Below are 15,961 nucleotides of genomic sequence, written 5' to 3'. Positions count from 1 at the left end.
TTTCATTTCACCTCTCCTTCGAGCTTTCTTCTTCTTCTTCACACCTCTCTTTCTCTCTTCCTTTCATCTTTCCTTACTCAACGCCTTCTCAAGTTAGTGATTCTGAAATCCTAAGATTTGATGTGTATGACCATATCAGCTTGTCTTGTATTAAAAAAGTTATTAAAATTGAAAATATTTAATTATATCATATATCATTGAAGGACTTCAAATATAGAAGACATCACACAATTTGCTTACAAATCCACTAGGACTTGCATCCATGTGCTTATACACTTATTGTTGTTTGCAAAGGGAAAAGAGGATTATGCACTTAAGTCTAAGAAGTGCACAAAATTTTTAATCCAACAATCAAAGACGAATTAAATGATTTTAAACTCCAATTTTCTTCTTGAACATGTATTTAGAATTTCATGTGTTCGCGGTTTATGTTCATTTATTTTTATTAATTTTTAATAATGAAATAAATATAAAAATATTATTGTAAATATATGAAAGTCAAACATATTCTTATAATTACTATCTTTGCTAAAGAAAGAAAAGTTAGATGCAGTTAAAGTTGGTTCGACTTGATTCTATACTCTTTTCCCTCTTATCATGGAATGACTCCATCCATTTTCCAAATTCTCAAGTAAAAAGCCAATCGGCCCTGTTCATTGAAGGCTACGATGTATTTACTCGAGCGACGATAGATCGTGGAGTTGATAATCCCTAGCCCAATCGTGGTCTGTGGTTCTTACTTACTCGAGTACGTCTAAAAGGATCACCATCTTCGCGAGTAAGTCAGCTTGTCAAGGAGCCGGTCGTTCAGACACTACTGAATTCCCACATACCAGCGGTGAGGCTTCACTGGCTCCGAGGTCTTTCTATTCCGAACTCTATCCGTAACTGTAAGACAATCCCAATAACGAAAGGGAACGACGAAGTATATACGAGTAGTCCGATTGTGAGTCTTTGATTCGTTTCTGCTTTCAGTCTTGTCAAAGTGCTTCCGTGGCAAGCATCTTCTTCCTCCTTTCTTGCTCTTACTCTATTCGACTTTGGCTTAATATAGTCATGAGCAACAGGCCAAACCCGCATTTAGGGTTCCATTCTTCTTTTGCTGAAGTTTGAATGACTTTCGTACCTGAATTTCAGGGCCTACTTACTGGCTGTCCTTTATCCTTGTCAACTATGTAGTTAATATTCATCTCTTTGGCCTGAATATGTTTTGTAATGCTGTGTTAGGTGGTTGTCTTTTTCCAATTGAATTGGTATTATGAGTTTGCAGTGCCCGTTTTATGGATATTTTGCTGGCTCCAATGTATCAGGTATTTGGCAGCGATTGAGAATATCCTGTATAGTAAGAGTTTAGAACTATAATGTTATCTTGCCTATTGTAGTTCGTTCTAAGTTGATATTTTGAGTTCTAATGAAGGAGCGAACCATAATTTTTTAAGAGATCTCATTTAAAAAAAAAAAAAAGTTTTAAGAGATTATTTATCTCAATTTATTTATTCCTTGTACTGACGTGGAAATGAAAAGACACTGATTTAAGTTTTATACTAACTTAGATGGTGGATAAATCATAAAAGAATATCTCTAACATGAGAAATATGCTTGCTTATAAGAATGCTGGTGGATAAACTTCTGGTTAGTATAATGCACCTTCAAGTGTATAAATAAATTATTCATGTTATAGACCTTGGTAAAATCATCAGAAGAGTGAATTTCTTTCACCTTGCTGCATTTTTGTTAATTAAGAAAGCCTCATAAAGGTCACTATCAGTTCTACCCTCTCTAAAAGTGTCCTAAAACGTTGCTGGGCTTGTGAGGAATACATGGAGCCGGAAATATCACTGATCGGCTGCATGAAAGACCTAGCTTACATTTGTACACAGTGGCCATCATTTGCAGGTGGGCCTTCTTTTTGTTCTTCTGACACAAGAGATGTCCATTGTAGGGTCTCTCCAAAGTGTTCTGCCGTTATCTTGAATATTTTATGTGCTTTCCTGTTTCACTTTAATTTCAGCACAAATCATTTATTACAGGCTTCTCTGACATGTTTGGTCTTTTAGGTCATTTTAGTTTGGCCCAAATAAGAGAACCTTTTTCTCTGGAGATTTGACCAAGTGGAAATCCTGTGTGAAACTGCATGCTGTACGTCTCTTCCTCAGCTAAGTTTTCACAGACTAATCATTTCATCATGAGGAGTCCTTTTTATGGCTTTCCTAGATCATCATGGAAAAGAAGCATTTGGCATACTGGTATTAAAGTGATAAAACTGGAACTCATGCTGGCAAGGTTTCCTGTTCAGTGCTACTCTACTCAGCGAAAGCTTGCTGCTGGCCGGTCGCCAAAGACAGATCCCAAACCATCCATGGAAGATGAGAGAAATGCTTTCTATGTTGTCCGAAAGGGGGATGTGGTTGGCATTTTCAAGAATTTAACTGATTGTCAGGCACAAGTTAGCACGGTAATGCTTTTTCTTCAGAAAAAGAACGTTTTTTAAGATTGTTAGTTCTGTTAAACCTGTGGATAACTTAGAAGTTTCTTTCTGTTTTTCTTTTTCACGTATTTCATTATTGATTTTTTCCCCTCTTTCTCCAATAGGTAGCAGATCCTGCTGTTAGTGTATACAAAGGATATTTTTTGCCCAAGGAGGCAGAGGAACACCTTATCTCTCATGGGCTTAAGAATCCAAGTTATGTCATTAGTGCAGCTCATGTGAAAGAAGATCTTTTTGGCACACTTGTGCATTGTCCTTTCCAGGTTTGATACTTGATCATTCTTTCTTACACATGTAATCAGGGACTTAACCTCAACAATTTTTTGTTCTCATATACAGAAAAAGGTATTGGCATCGTGAGCAAAACAATGTACAACTGGAAACATCTGATCTCACGTTTCAAGAAAGACCATTTTGCGTAGGCAAAACCTTATATAAAGATATATTCCCAAGTTTTCTCAGCCTTGATTCATTGGATAATCCACAGAAATTTGGGTATGGAAATGCTTCCGGCAAATAAATAAATATACCGAAATACTATTTGTTGCTGAAATCAACCTTGGAGGGTTTAGGAGGTGGGGGGAGTATTTAGGGTTTGGTCTATGCTCAACACTAAGTTGGTGGCCTAAAATCTGAGAGCTGATAAAAACTTCTGAGGCATTTCTTTTTTTATTGATTCAATCATATCTATCAGTTCAGCGTTTTTATGCCTATCTCCAGTGTTGATGGGTCTCTTACTAAAAACAGAAGTTCATGTCTTTTACAAAGATGACATATCGGGTTCATGTATTTTACAAATATGATGGGAGGAGAATTTCATTTTTTTTTTTCTGAAACTTATGGGATGTGGTTTATTGTGGACTTGATGATCTCATGAGGAATGTTAGATCAGTTCAGCAGAAGTTAAGCTAGGGTAATAATACTAGTCGCCATTCATGGGTAGGTGGTTTCTGAAGAAGAAGCTGATGTGTTATTTTTATTGGAACTGATGCATGGTGATTTAGTCTCTTTGTGCAAGTGGGCTTGGTGAGGACTGACAGCCATGGCACCAACCACAATTTGGAGCCTCCTTCTAATCTTGGAGATGTAGCTCAAATGTTGGACCTCTCTTGATGGAGTGGAGGCTGATCCTGTGGATGTTGAGCACCAGGGTATGGACTGAGAATCAAAGTGCCTGACCAGCAACAAAAAGAGGCTGACTAACAAGAAAGTGGCCTGACTGGAGTAGCACTCATTCTCATGCTATTGCTGCCTCAACTCTATAGCCCTTCCATCAGATTGCATGAGGCCCATTTTCCTTGTGTATCTGTCCATTGACATTAGACGAGTGGTAGAAGTTGACTGGAAATTTGTGTGAATTTCTGTTAAGAAATTAATGGAACAGGCCTGGTTGCTTTCAAATTTGCACTCTTGACTAACAATACATAATGTAGAAATTGTTCACTTGATTGGAAGAAAATGATTTTGTAACAACTGCCCATCATATTTGCTGGTAGGAAAAGCTTGTAACTTGTTTTGGACTGTTCCTTTTGGTAAAATTCCAAAGAAATGATATCTTATTGATTTGCTCGCACCGCAGAACACAAATTTGATATAGTTATATTTAGACCTGTGTCCATAAAAACCCAAAACTTTTTAAAGTACTCTGTTTCTTGAAGAACTCATTATTTTGTCTGCAATCCAGCAACCACATGGAAGTGCTTTCTCTGTGACTAAAGCATCTGAAAAGAGTGCAGTACAGAAGAGATTGCCCTCGGAAATGGAGTGCAATGTGAGTTTTAATTTTAACATTTGTTCTAAGTGAATTTGTTATCTTACCATGTCTATCTCTTGGAACTTCATGGTGTATTAAGATGAATATCAACTTGTGAGGGGTTTATTTTGGCCTTATTCCAAATACTGCCATGACTTTACTGCATTTCCTAGTTGGACCTAATTCTAAACACAGGCACTGCATCCTTCTTTTTATAACTACAACCACTGAATCTTAATGTAACTGTTTAATATAATAATTTAATAACAATAATAAGAGTATTATTGAGAAATCAGTGCACGCTGTCCTCTGGCGGACCAAGCTCCTTCCGAATTTTCAAGAATGCCCTACATCAGGGAAAACTGGTGCTGCATGGCCTTGCTCTCCACCTTCAAGCCAAAGCATATTGCCACTTGGAGCACACAACCTCCCTCCCTTCCTTGGGCAACCTGGCCCCTCAGGATTCCTTGGTGTTTTTTGGGATCATAACAGATTCAGTTGAGCTCGCCTACTACAGCCTCTCACTATTTTGGACTCCAGTTCTGCTGAGGTTCACGGGCTCCTCCATGGGGTAAAAATCTACTCCACACTTCTGTCACCCTCGTGATTGTAAGGATCCCTCAGAAAAACTGTCATTGCCTGAGCTGATGGATCTCCCCCCTACAGCTGAAAATTTGACTAGGAATTTGTTCAAATTTGTGAATTATCTGGATTGCTTAACATCACCTGGGACCAAGTCCCTACCAAAACCAATTCTTTGGCTGATCATTCCACCCACCTGGGCCATTCCTAGCATGGCTTAACTATATGTACTGATTTGTAATCCCTTTTTTTGGCTAGCCTTCTGGTCCTTGGCCCCTTTATACCTCTCTTTTCTTGTTTTATAAAATTTTAGAACCATTTTAAAAAAGTGTGTTATTATTATTTAACTTGTTGTTATATTTGAATGTCAATTGCACACATACTATACACACTCCATACCCTACTGAGACCTGAAACCCAAGACTTCACACTAGATAATTATAAGAGAAAGAATAGAGAAAGAGAAGAAGGCATTGTAAGAGTATTATTGAGAAAGAGAAGACTGCGATGTCTACAACACTTGTTAGATGTCTGGAAATCAACCTCTTAACTCTTAAATACTCATGTAACTAAACTCGCTATAACTTCCTATTTACATGTTACAAAAAACTTAAAGTTGGACCACGTAACTACCACATGAAGTAGAACATTTTCCTACTTTTGAGGTATAATACAAAGAAGGTAAAATGATCACAATACTCCTTACATATAATCCCAACAACAACCCAACCCTCCCACAACAACAACGTCCTACCTTCCCTTCCCTTCCCTTATTTGCTTTACTTTAAAATTCACAATATTTTGTTAGGACAACAGCAAGGTCATACTTACTGGATTTCAGTTTTATGGTTACTATTGGAAATACAGCAAACATTTAACTACATTTGGAATGAGGCTAAAACTTAGGCCCTTACATTATGACTTATGAATCCACTTATGATCATTTATTCAGTTTCTACTATTGGTCATTTGTTGTGTCTTCATGTTAACCATGCAAAATGTGCTTAGCTGTATTTCATGCAGAAAGGTATATTGAACAGCGGTAGACATTTATCTCGAAACTATGTTTCTTTACTTTTGTAGTTACTTGCTTTTAGCAAGTTAATCAATTTTTGTTGTTTTTGTGTTTGTCAGAGATGGACTGGTTCCTCTTAAAATGTTTATCTGAACTTAGGAGGCATCTTCCCAACTAATAAGTATGGGATCTTTTCAAAACCAAACCATTGTGGAACTCTTCTTCTAGACCCAACAGCTCCTCTCATTGCCAGACAACTAGCTTGATGTGGAGCACATGTACAACTACTGACTGGTGGAATTTTTTTGGCACCAACATGTTTAAGTAAAACTTGCTTCATGATGTGCCTTATTGTTGTCTGTTAAACAATCAGTCATATGTAACATGCTGTGTGTGGCTTGTTAACATATTGGTATTCTTTATGAGTTTGAGTTCATTGTCTCAAGAATACGTCCAGATTATGAATTCAGTAGTATCTTAAGTCTTCTTCAAGTGAGGAGTTAAGGAACATAGAGACAAGAGGTTAGAGAAGAGAAGAGAAGAGAAGAGAAGAGGAGAAGAGGAGAAGAGATGAGTAGAACGAAGAAGTGAGAAGAGGATTAGGGTTTGAGAGAGGGATTGAGAGGAGATGGGAAGAGTTTATGTAAAGTCCACCTCTACTCAATTGTACTTCGATTATAATTAAGCAAAACAAAACATACGATAACTAATCTATCCTTGTTCCCATAGACCTTGTTTCATAAAGAAAAGAGAAATACATGTAAGAAACTACTTTCTAGAATCTCCAAGACTTCCCCACAAGGTGGAGCATATATATAAAAGATGCCTACTTGTTACAAAGGAAATCAAACTATTCTTTTCAAGGCCTTGGTGAAGAAATCACCTAATTGCTCTTTAGGTCTCACATTTGGTGTAGTTATAACAACTTCTCGAATAAAATGATAGTCACTCTTTGAAGACGAGATTGCTAGCTATGAACGTTGCAATTTGATCATTGCATGCCATGTCATGGGATTGGTGGTTGGGAAAACCAAATTCATGAAAATGACATGTGATAATTGAGGGTCAATCCTCGTAATCAGCAATCCTTGACTTCCATGATAGAGCACAACGCATTGAAGTGGATTGTCACTTTATTTGAGAAACTGTCATGAATGGTAAAATAACTACACCATATGTGAGATTTAAAGATTAGTTAGGTGATATCTTCATTAATGCTTGAAGTAAAGAGCAACTTGAGTTCAGTGACATGCGGCACGGAGAAGGAGAAATCTCTCGATGCGCGAGAGACGGCGAAGGAGAAATCTCTTGATGCGAGAGAAAAGGCGCATGAGAAAATTCTTGATGCAAACAATTTAGGATAAGGATTTGATTAAAGAAGGGAAACGAAGTGATGATCGCCGAAGGACCACTGATGATGGCGACACCTCATTGGCTGCCATGCGACAAACTAGAAGGATTCTTCCAAGACCTGATGAGGAATACAAAGACCTGTCATTGGGGAGGAATTCTATTTTGCATGGTGAAGACGAGGAAAGCGGTTGGCAAAAGGCAAACCGGCGCAAGACAACCAGAAGACAAGCTCGAAGCCCCACCACAACAGTGAACCCGATCGTCACCTTTCGGGTAGAAAATACCACTTTCTCTTTCCAGAGCTTTTCTAATCGTGCCAAACAATTGGTCCATTTTTTCTTGACAACAAACAACAAGCAATCCTTTTTTGTTTTTTCTGAAAAAGCAATCCTTCATCTCCATTCCTTTCAACGCCAGCACTGCTTTTGTCACCCAATTTGATATTGCCACCCAACCATTTGAACTGACAAGGACATCGAAGGAGCTCTGGACCGGAGATCTCATCTTCCTCTTATCTGTCTACAAGTACAAGGGCAAACAGGATTGCAAGATCATCCTGTGCCGCGGTAGGCAAATCATGGGAAGAGTCTATGTCCCGGAGGCATCAAATTAGGATTTTGAATGGTGCCAATTTCGAGCCTGGATTGTTCGAATCACTAGCACTAATAAAGGCAAAACCCCCGAAAAGCCCCCAAAACCTTTTTCCCCACCTTTGAAACCTCCAAATTCCCGCTTCCGCTCCCCACCTCCACCCAAAAACCACCTTCCCTCTACCACCACAGTCTTGACCACACAATCCTCTGATCCTTTCTCCATCCACTTAGACCCTCACCATCTCAGCATAGGAACCAAACTCCTATCCCATTCCATCATCATCGCCACTCAACATCCCATTTCGGACATCCTACCAGCTCTATCATGGCTATCTGAGACTCTTCAAATCACATACCAACCCAATTTCTTCTTCATAAATGATCGAAGTTGGCTGATCCACTTCTGTAACCGAACAGACACTGAATGTGCTCTTTGCCTTCCTCTTGCCCCCGCCTCACCCACCCATTTCCAAAATCAATTGCTGAACCATTCCATTCGGAACTGCTTCTCGGTCAATGGATCTGTATCTTAGGCCTCCCTAAGGAGCTTTGGCAGGTGGACATTTTTCGCTGAATCGTCGAATGCTTCTGTCAATTTGTAATGCTCCACGACGACACTTTCAGGCTGGCTCGTCTCGACATGGCCCACATCTTTCTCATCCCCGCATAGCCTTGGTTGGGTTTCTCTCTCATCAAAATCACTGTTGAGACCCATGTCTTCTGGATCTGGGTCATCTTCCTTGGCTCCGATAGTTGCTCCTCTCCGGCGATGGTGGATGCGCTCAGACAACAAACCAGCAACCTCCCGCCCTGCATTATCCACTGGATAATACCCAACCACCTCTGCCCTTTAACTAGGTAATGTCCTTTAACCCGGTCTTATCACCCCGTTAGGTACAAAACTGTCAGCTGTGATAGGAGTTTTTGAATTCAATCTTCAGTACACCCCCCCCCCCCCCCCCCCCCCCCCCTCTTGAAAACTACCTCAAAACCACTTGGCCTCCATCATACACTCTTTCGCTACACTTGGTTGGAGAAGATAGGGCCTCCCTACAAGGGTTCTATTAAGTGGTATCAGAGCAATCCTTCTTCGGGATCTTTTCCAGCCATGGTTAACACTAGGAGCACGGTGAAAGATGAAGAAGAAGCTGCACCTCCAGCCCCTAGAAGCGGAGAAATTGTTAAATGTTTTGCTCAACTTGTAAAGATCTCTTCCTGGAGAGACCAGATTTCATCTATGCGGGTAACGATCTCTACTATAGCAACCCAAGGGGAAAAGATGTCACTTTCAATGCAGTCATTCATGAACAATAAAGTTTCAAGGCCTCCTTCATTCTCTCATCTACCACTGCAATAGCCTTTTTCATCTTCTCACCGACGACCCTCGTTGGCCATGCCACCCAACCCCACTGACCCTCCTCAGCCCACCTTCCCACCAACCAAGCTCCTCACTCAACCACCAAACCCAATTCCCTTCAATTTTCCATCTATCACTCCTTTCAATACACGCATGAAATGCCCCTCCACCCTACTGCACTACCCCCTCTCCCAAACACACACTAACCATAATTCTCACCCTATTTCCTAAGTCAACACACACTTGACTCACTCCACAAACCCTACCTCTTAACTCCTAACAAGAGAAACCTCATTCATACTCCCATGTAAACCTTATGTATGTTGCACTCTCACCACCACCACCATTCATTAATTTATCTCCCGCACGTTCTAATTTCCTCCCTTGGACTTGGAAAGACCTAATGGTAGGTGCTCTAGCACATGGTTAGCTAGCCCGATTTGACCTTTAAACTCATCAAGCACCACTTCACCTTAGCACACCGGTGGTTGCAAATTCAGCATAACAAGTAGCACCAAAAGCTAGACTCTAGCCTGATCGAAGAATTCTTACAAAGGTTTCCCAATTCTTCAACCTTGAGGACAAGGTTGATGTCCCAGGAGGTGTGCCATGATATAATCCATAGTTTTGTATTATAAGGGGAGTTAGGGGATCAATAGGGGTAATTTGGAGATCAAGGGTAGTTTGGGAATTCATTCTATGACTTGGATGCCAAGCATGGGAAAGGGAGGGGGGTGCCATCTTTGGGGTAATTTGGGAACTTTTGTCAAGGAAAAGTCAAAAGGTTGGTCAAGCAAGGAGTCTTAGGGTGTGAGTTTAAGTTTCCTATTAGGAGTCCTAGATTTCTTATTTGATGTAATCTCTAGTTTCTTATTTAATGTGTTTGAGTCTTTGTTAAAGTAGGAATAGCCTATTTGATGTACAAGAGGAATTATAAATAGAAAGAGCTTGGCTAGGGGTAGGTATGCCTAAAGCCATTATTTGTTTTGCTTGTTTCTCTCCTCCCTCTCTCCCCACTGGTGCCTAACACACTCTCTCTCTCTCTCTAAATTTGAGCTTTCTCTATCTACTTCTCTTCCCTCTTCTCTCCTTTTCTATCTACTCAAGCCTTTCTCTTCTTCTATCTACTCAAGCCTTTCTCTTCTTCTATCTCCCTTTTGTTTTCCTCCAAGGAAACGTCTCTCCCTCTCTAATTGTTCTTCCTTCTTCCCTTCTCTTACCTCCTTTTCCCCTTTAGAATTACCTTCACCTAATTATCCTAGCCTTTTAGCCTCCAACTTTCACTTTTTCTCTACACTTGGTTGAAGAAGATAGGACCTTCTTAAGAGGGTTATATTAGATGTCTCTTAAAAAACTGATCTGGGAGAAATACAGTGTGTGCAACATATAAGTTTCTTGGATTCCATCAATTTTTACCAATAAAAATATCATAAGTTGGATGGTCCTGGGCCAGCTGGAGCAGGTGGTGTGTTCAGAGGTCACAATGGAGACCATATTCTTTCTTATGCTGGTCCGGTGGGCATTGTCGATTCTATTACTGCTGAAGTTAGTGCTCTACTGTTCGGCCTCCAAATCTTCAGGGATCGTCTCCATGGCAAGTTAATCATTGAAGGCGACTCGAAGACTTTCATTATTTGGTGTTCCAAAGACAACTTCTCCCCTTGGCGCCACTGGGCCATCACTAATAGTATTGCTGACATTGTATCTTCTACATATTGTACTTGGAATCTCATTCCTAGATCAGCCAACTCTTTGGCTGATAAATTGGCAAAATTCGGAACTTCCCAATAATCTCTCATTGTTTGGGAAGGCTTCCCTCCTTTGTAATATGCTCTCTTGAGCTTTTGTCTTAATAAAAATCAGCATCATTTAAAAAAAAAAAATATCATAAGTTGAATCTTGACTTCATGAAAAGTAAAGTATTTTAAATGCTAATTTGATCTATTCTTCAATATTAGCAGTAACAAGATGAAAGCAAATGTTGGAAGCATTTATTTTGCTTTGTATTTTATAAAAACCAAAAATGGGTTGTGCCCTATAAAAAAACCCAAAAATGGATTGAATTTATGCATTCTTGTTGCATAAAGACAAGGAAAAATGTTGACAAATTTGGTCATGTTTTCACTTTATTTTAATCTGCATGATATTTTCTAGGAATTGGTTGAGTCGGCAACTGTTTCAAAAGATCGGCAAAAAAAACAAATAAAAGTGGGAGATTTCGCAGAGTTGCAATCATCTGTTTCGAAGAGTGTAAGTTGATGCAATGAAGGGGTTGATATCTCATTAAATTTACTACAAGTAAAAAGTTTTCGACTTCAGTGTATCAGTTTCACCAGTGGCTGGTTTTTTTTGCTTTTCTAGGGCAATGACTTTGTGTGATTGCAATCTTTACCACAGCTTTCTTGCATTCTTGAGTTTGATGGTGCATCAAAAGGAAATCCTGGAAAAGCTGGTGCTGGAGCCATCTTGCGGTCTGAGGATGGAACTGCAGTATGCGTTGTTTCTAACATTTGTCACTTATCTTTCACTTTTTTTTTCTTCTGTCATATATTTTCTCTATCTTACCTAATTTTTCCTGTTAAGGTTTGGAGATTAGCTCAAGGTATAGGGAGTGCGACTAACAATGTTGCTGAGTATCGATCTATGATATTAGGATTAAAGTATGCTCTGATGAAAGGATTCAAGAATATTCATGTGAAAGGGGACTCTAAACTTGTCTGCATGCAGGTTAGTTTTTCTTCTCTTCATTGTCATCATTTTTTGAAGTCAGTAGTCTTTTTAGCATTTAATGAAATTTTGCCAGTCCTTATAAATCTGTGCTAGCAAGATGTGCTAAAATGAGCATTTCATTGCAATCAAAATGGTCTGTCATATTTCTGACATTTTTTATAGACAAAGTAGAATAATAAAACATAGGTCTGAGGGTTAGTGAAGTTTTCTGTAGATTGATAGTACATGTATATTGAAAGAAATAATTGAACACTGGAAGTTGGATATAGTTTATATTACAACTGCTAATGATTCATGCCTCCAATATTGATTACCATCACTTGATGAATTTATAACTTGATAGAAGAGAGATAACGCTCTATATTAAAGAGTTTGTCTATAGTCGTTTTCTGTGTTATTTTTAGTTGTGATGGGGTATTAGAAGTGATAGTTTAATTAGGAACTTATTGTTCGATTTGGATTTCTGAGTAATGTTCCAACTTTATTAGATGTCTCTTTCTCTGTAGAGATGTTAGATTTGAATTTCTATTAGGTGTCTATGTTAAGGAAAACGGGTAATTATTATACTACATCTATGGTTCTCAATTGTTCCCAAACTCTGATTCTAAGCTGACCAATCGAGAAGATTGACTTGATATTTGTTCAGGTAAACACCCTACTGATATATTCCTTTTCATCTTCTTGTTCTACCTCTCTTTCTCTCTCTCTACTCTCCATTCCCCATCTTTATGAATGTTAACTGATTTGCCTTGTACAAATAAGATTCTACTCTCTATCAGAAATCATCTTTCCCACACAAGCTCTTCTTAGGTGTACATTATTGATTAATGCTTTCTATTTCAGGAATAATGCATAGGTGAATAGTGTCACGGCACTCTTAGTGGAATAAAATATTTTTTTATAATCTGTATATTTTCTTTCCTTCTCTCGTTGTACCACTTGATACACAACACTCTTTTTGATTGAGACAGATGCAAGGTCTATGGCAGACCAAGCACCAGAACATGATTGACTTGTGTAAGGAGGCCAAGGAGCTCAAAAAGAAATTTCTTTCTTTCAGTATCAGTCATGTTGATAGGGTACACAACATTTCCTTATTTCCTATATTAAGGATCTCTAACCTTTTCTGGAGTTGCCATGGACATGTTTCTTTTTTACTGCAGCTGGTATATGTTGAGTTTGGTTGTACTGATTCTATATATGTGCTTAACTTGATGAGGCCCTGTTACTTAATGTTTCTGTTAAAAAATCTGGTAATGTGAGAGAAGAAGAGGAGAATGGTGGTTGAGGATACTCTGTTTGATCCCTTGTATTTTATATATACTTGTACGCTATAATTTTCTTTGTTTGTATTGAAGCTAAAATAGATAGATTGAATTACACAATGACAAGGACTGCTTCTTTAACAACAAATCTTCCTTTCTCTGATTTACTCAAACAATGAGACTCCCTTTATTTTATGTACCTAACATTCTCCTCAAGCTAGTGCATATAAGTTATAGATGCCAACCCAACTTGCCATAGTTGGATGCATAGCTCACCGCAGACAGATGACAATGGAGCTGACATTAATGAGTGCCAAATGCACCTGCAGGCCAACTTTGCAATGAAACATTCTATTAAGATATGACTTTGTCTGCATTTTATCTTACAAAAATAACTACAAAAAACATTCTTTTCTCTGTATGGTTGCCTAAGTTGTGCAATTGTTAAATGAGTTCTTGGACCAAATTTTATCAATATCATAATACTATCCCTCAAGCTGAGTTATTATGGTATGGAGCCGCAACTTGGAACAAAAATGTAAGTGAAACATAGTAGGAAAATTTAAATTACTCTCAATATTTAAATTCTTTATTGTCCTGCTAAATAACAGTAATATTTCAAGAAGTCTAATTGGATAGAGGCTATGACAGATTGAAAGATCCAATAAGCTAACAGACAAATAAAAAAGATGTTGAGTCACATAGGCTGGGGTACTTTAGTCATTTTTCCATGTCTGATAAGTATCATAATGTACCATCAGGATAGTTTTCATATCATATGCCTATGTTTCAATTTGTGTTAAAACCAGGGTTGTATAGAGAGAGATATGGAGTGTTTGTACTTAAAGGGCATTTCTGTCCTTTTACCATAATTTCACTTAAGTGAGTATAAGAGGGATCAGTCTTGATTTTCAAGACTGATCACTCAACTTTTCTCTGCTGCTTCTCAGAAAACCTTTTCCCCCTTCTTCTCTTTTATCTTCATATTTTCATCATTTTTTTGCATTTTATTGCCCTATCAAAGCAGTAGCTTCGATTCTTGGGGACTTTTACTGCAGATTGTGTCTCTTTCTCACAGATCTATTAGTCCTAAAGGAAGAACTGAAGGCGATCTCCTCTCTGGTAGGGCGAATCTCAATTGTTTCTTTTTCCTACTGCCATAACCTCCTTTGGTTGATGGCTACTGCTGCTATTTGAGCAGTTATAATACCCAATTGTGCCTAGGGACCCTTCCTGAAGCCTTTACTTCCCAATCTGCCTGCATCATCTTACCTATGTCTGCATCATCATGCTAAAATTGATTAATATGCTATGTTGAGATTGTTGTTGCCTGTAATTGGGATTGATTGAGTTGTTGTGGAAGATTGAGAAGGGTGTCTCCTAATTGGAAGTGTGGGACCCACATGCCCGTGGCCTAATTTTGAAAATATTGAAGTGTCTTCAAATTGAGTTTGGTACTTCCCCTGATTAGTTTTGTATGCTTGTTGGGGTGTTTCTAAGACTCTAAATGGCTGAATTAAGCACACAAGATGCTGCATTTAGACCTTCTGAGGTCTCTTAAGGTAAGGATTCAGGTTCTATTCAGATTACTTCAATCAAATTGAATGGTTCAAATTATGTGAATTGGTCTTTATCTGTACTTATGTACCTGAAGCCAAAAGGAAAGCTAAATACATCAGAGATGATCATCCTCCACCTATCACTGAAGATTGGGAAGCCGAAGATAACCAGGTCATGACTTAGTTACAATAGCATGGAAGCCCGATTTAGTGATCAAATATTGAGTTGTGGGACAGCCAAAGAAATATGGGCTACTCTAGGCTCTATTTTTTCACAGGAGAGCAACCTGTCTCACATATATGAGCTATATGTTCGGCATTTCAATATGAAGAAGGGTGATCAGACAGTAACAAACTACTTAACTGAGATTAGAGGAGTATTGCTGGAGATTAATATATTTCATCCTTTCACTATGAATGCTGAAGACATTCGAAAGAAGGAAAATCAGATACATGTTGCTTGGTTCTTTGATGGTTTAGGATTAGAATATGATGCCATAAGGGCTCAGTTACTATGATGATACCACTACCCTTGAACATACCTTTAATAGAGTTATATAAGCAGAAGGTGTAGTGGTAGGCAAGGGTGAGAAAAATACCCGACCATTTCATGCAACAACCCTTAACCTTCATCCATTATATAATAAGGTTGAGAACCAAGATCGTGGAAATGGTAATAGAGGGCATGGGAGTGATTCCGTTACTTGTGGTCGTGGCCGAAATGATAGGGGTGATAGGAGATGTATTCACTGTAGAAGAAACAACCACTTCTCTGAAAATGTTGGGAGAAATTTGGTAAGCCAGCCTGAGCTAACTCTATTGTGACAAGCCCTGATACATCCTCCTATCTAGGACCTCAGGATGAAATACAATGATAGCTTCAACGACTAGGTTAGTTGACCACTGCTTCTACTATAACCATTAGTACCTTTGTGCCTAACTCCTCTACTACAGCAAGTGCCACAATGGCAAACACAAGTATGAGTGCATTGAATGTGTCACACTCTCTCTCCTAGATCATTCATTCAAGAGTTTCTTCTTACATGTCAGGTATAAAGTATTTATATCAATGAATTAATTCCTCATAGTCTTATGTCATGTGGTCTTGGTTGATGGTTCTACTTGCCCAATTAAGGGGAAGGGTAATCTCCAACCTACTTCAAAATGTTATTGGAGTCTATTTTGTTTGTTCCCAACTTTCTAGTTAATTTACTTTCTGTCAATCACATTGCTAAATCCTGGAATTGTTTTGAAACATTCTCTCCT

At 38.6% G+C, this 15,961-nt stretch overlaps 1 protein-coding gene across 7 annotated transcripts in view; it reads left to right on the top strand.

Moving 5' to 3' along the window:
• The first annotated feature begins 671 nt into the window (after positions 1–671).
• LOC137940988 (uncharacterized) overlaps positions 672–15,961 on the top strand; it is a 33,079-nt gene continuing 17,789 nt past the window's right edge. The window contains exons 1-9 of one of the 7 annotated variants that reach the window (XM_068786160.1): positions 672–838; positions 2,058–2,139; positions 2,297–2,455; positions 2,593–2,751; positions 4,173–4,259; positions 11,296–11,391; positions 11,539–11,631; positions 11,725–11,868; positions 12,843–12,950. In XM_068786160.1, coding sequence (XP_068642261.1) covers positions 2,360–2,455; positions 2,593–2,751; positions 4,173–4,259; positions 11,296–11,391; positions 11,539–11,631; positions 11,725–11,868; positions 12,843–12,950 — 783 coding nt within the window. In that variant the 5' untranslated portion in view covers positions 672–838; positions 2,058–2,139; positions 2,297–2,359. The other 6 variants (XM_068786161.1, XM_068786162.1, XM_068786159.1 and 3 more) reach the window with 6 other exon arrangements.

The sequence above is a fragment of the Aristolochia californica genome, unplaced genomic scaffold, assembly GCF_029961685.1.
Source record: "Aristolochia californica isolate CCGP_79_NKW_82.1479 unplaced genomic scaffold, dmAriCali1.0.hap1 SCAF_9, whole genome shotgun sequence".
NCBI classification, from domain to species: domain Eukaryota; kingdom Viridiplantae; phylum Streptophyta; class Magnoliopsida; order Piperales; family Aristolochiaceae; genus Aristolochia; species Aristolochia californica.
The sequence above is the reverse complement of the archived record's forward strand: the minus strand, read 5'-3'. Positions and strand labels throughout refer to the sequence as shown.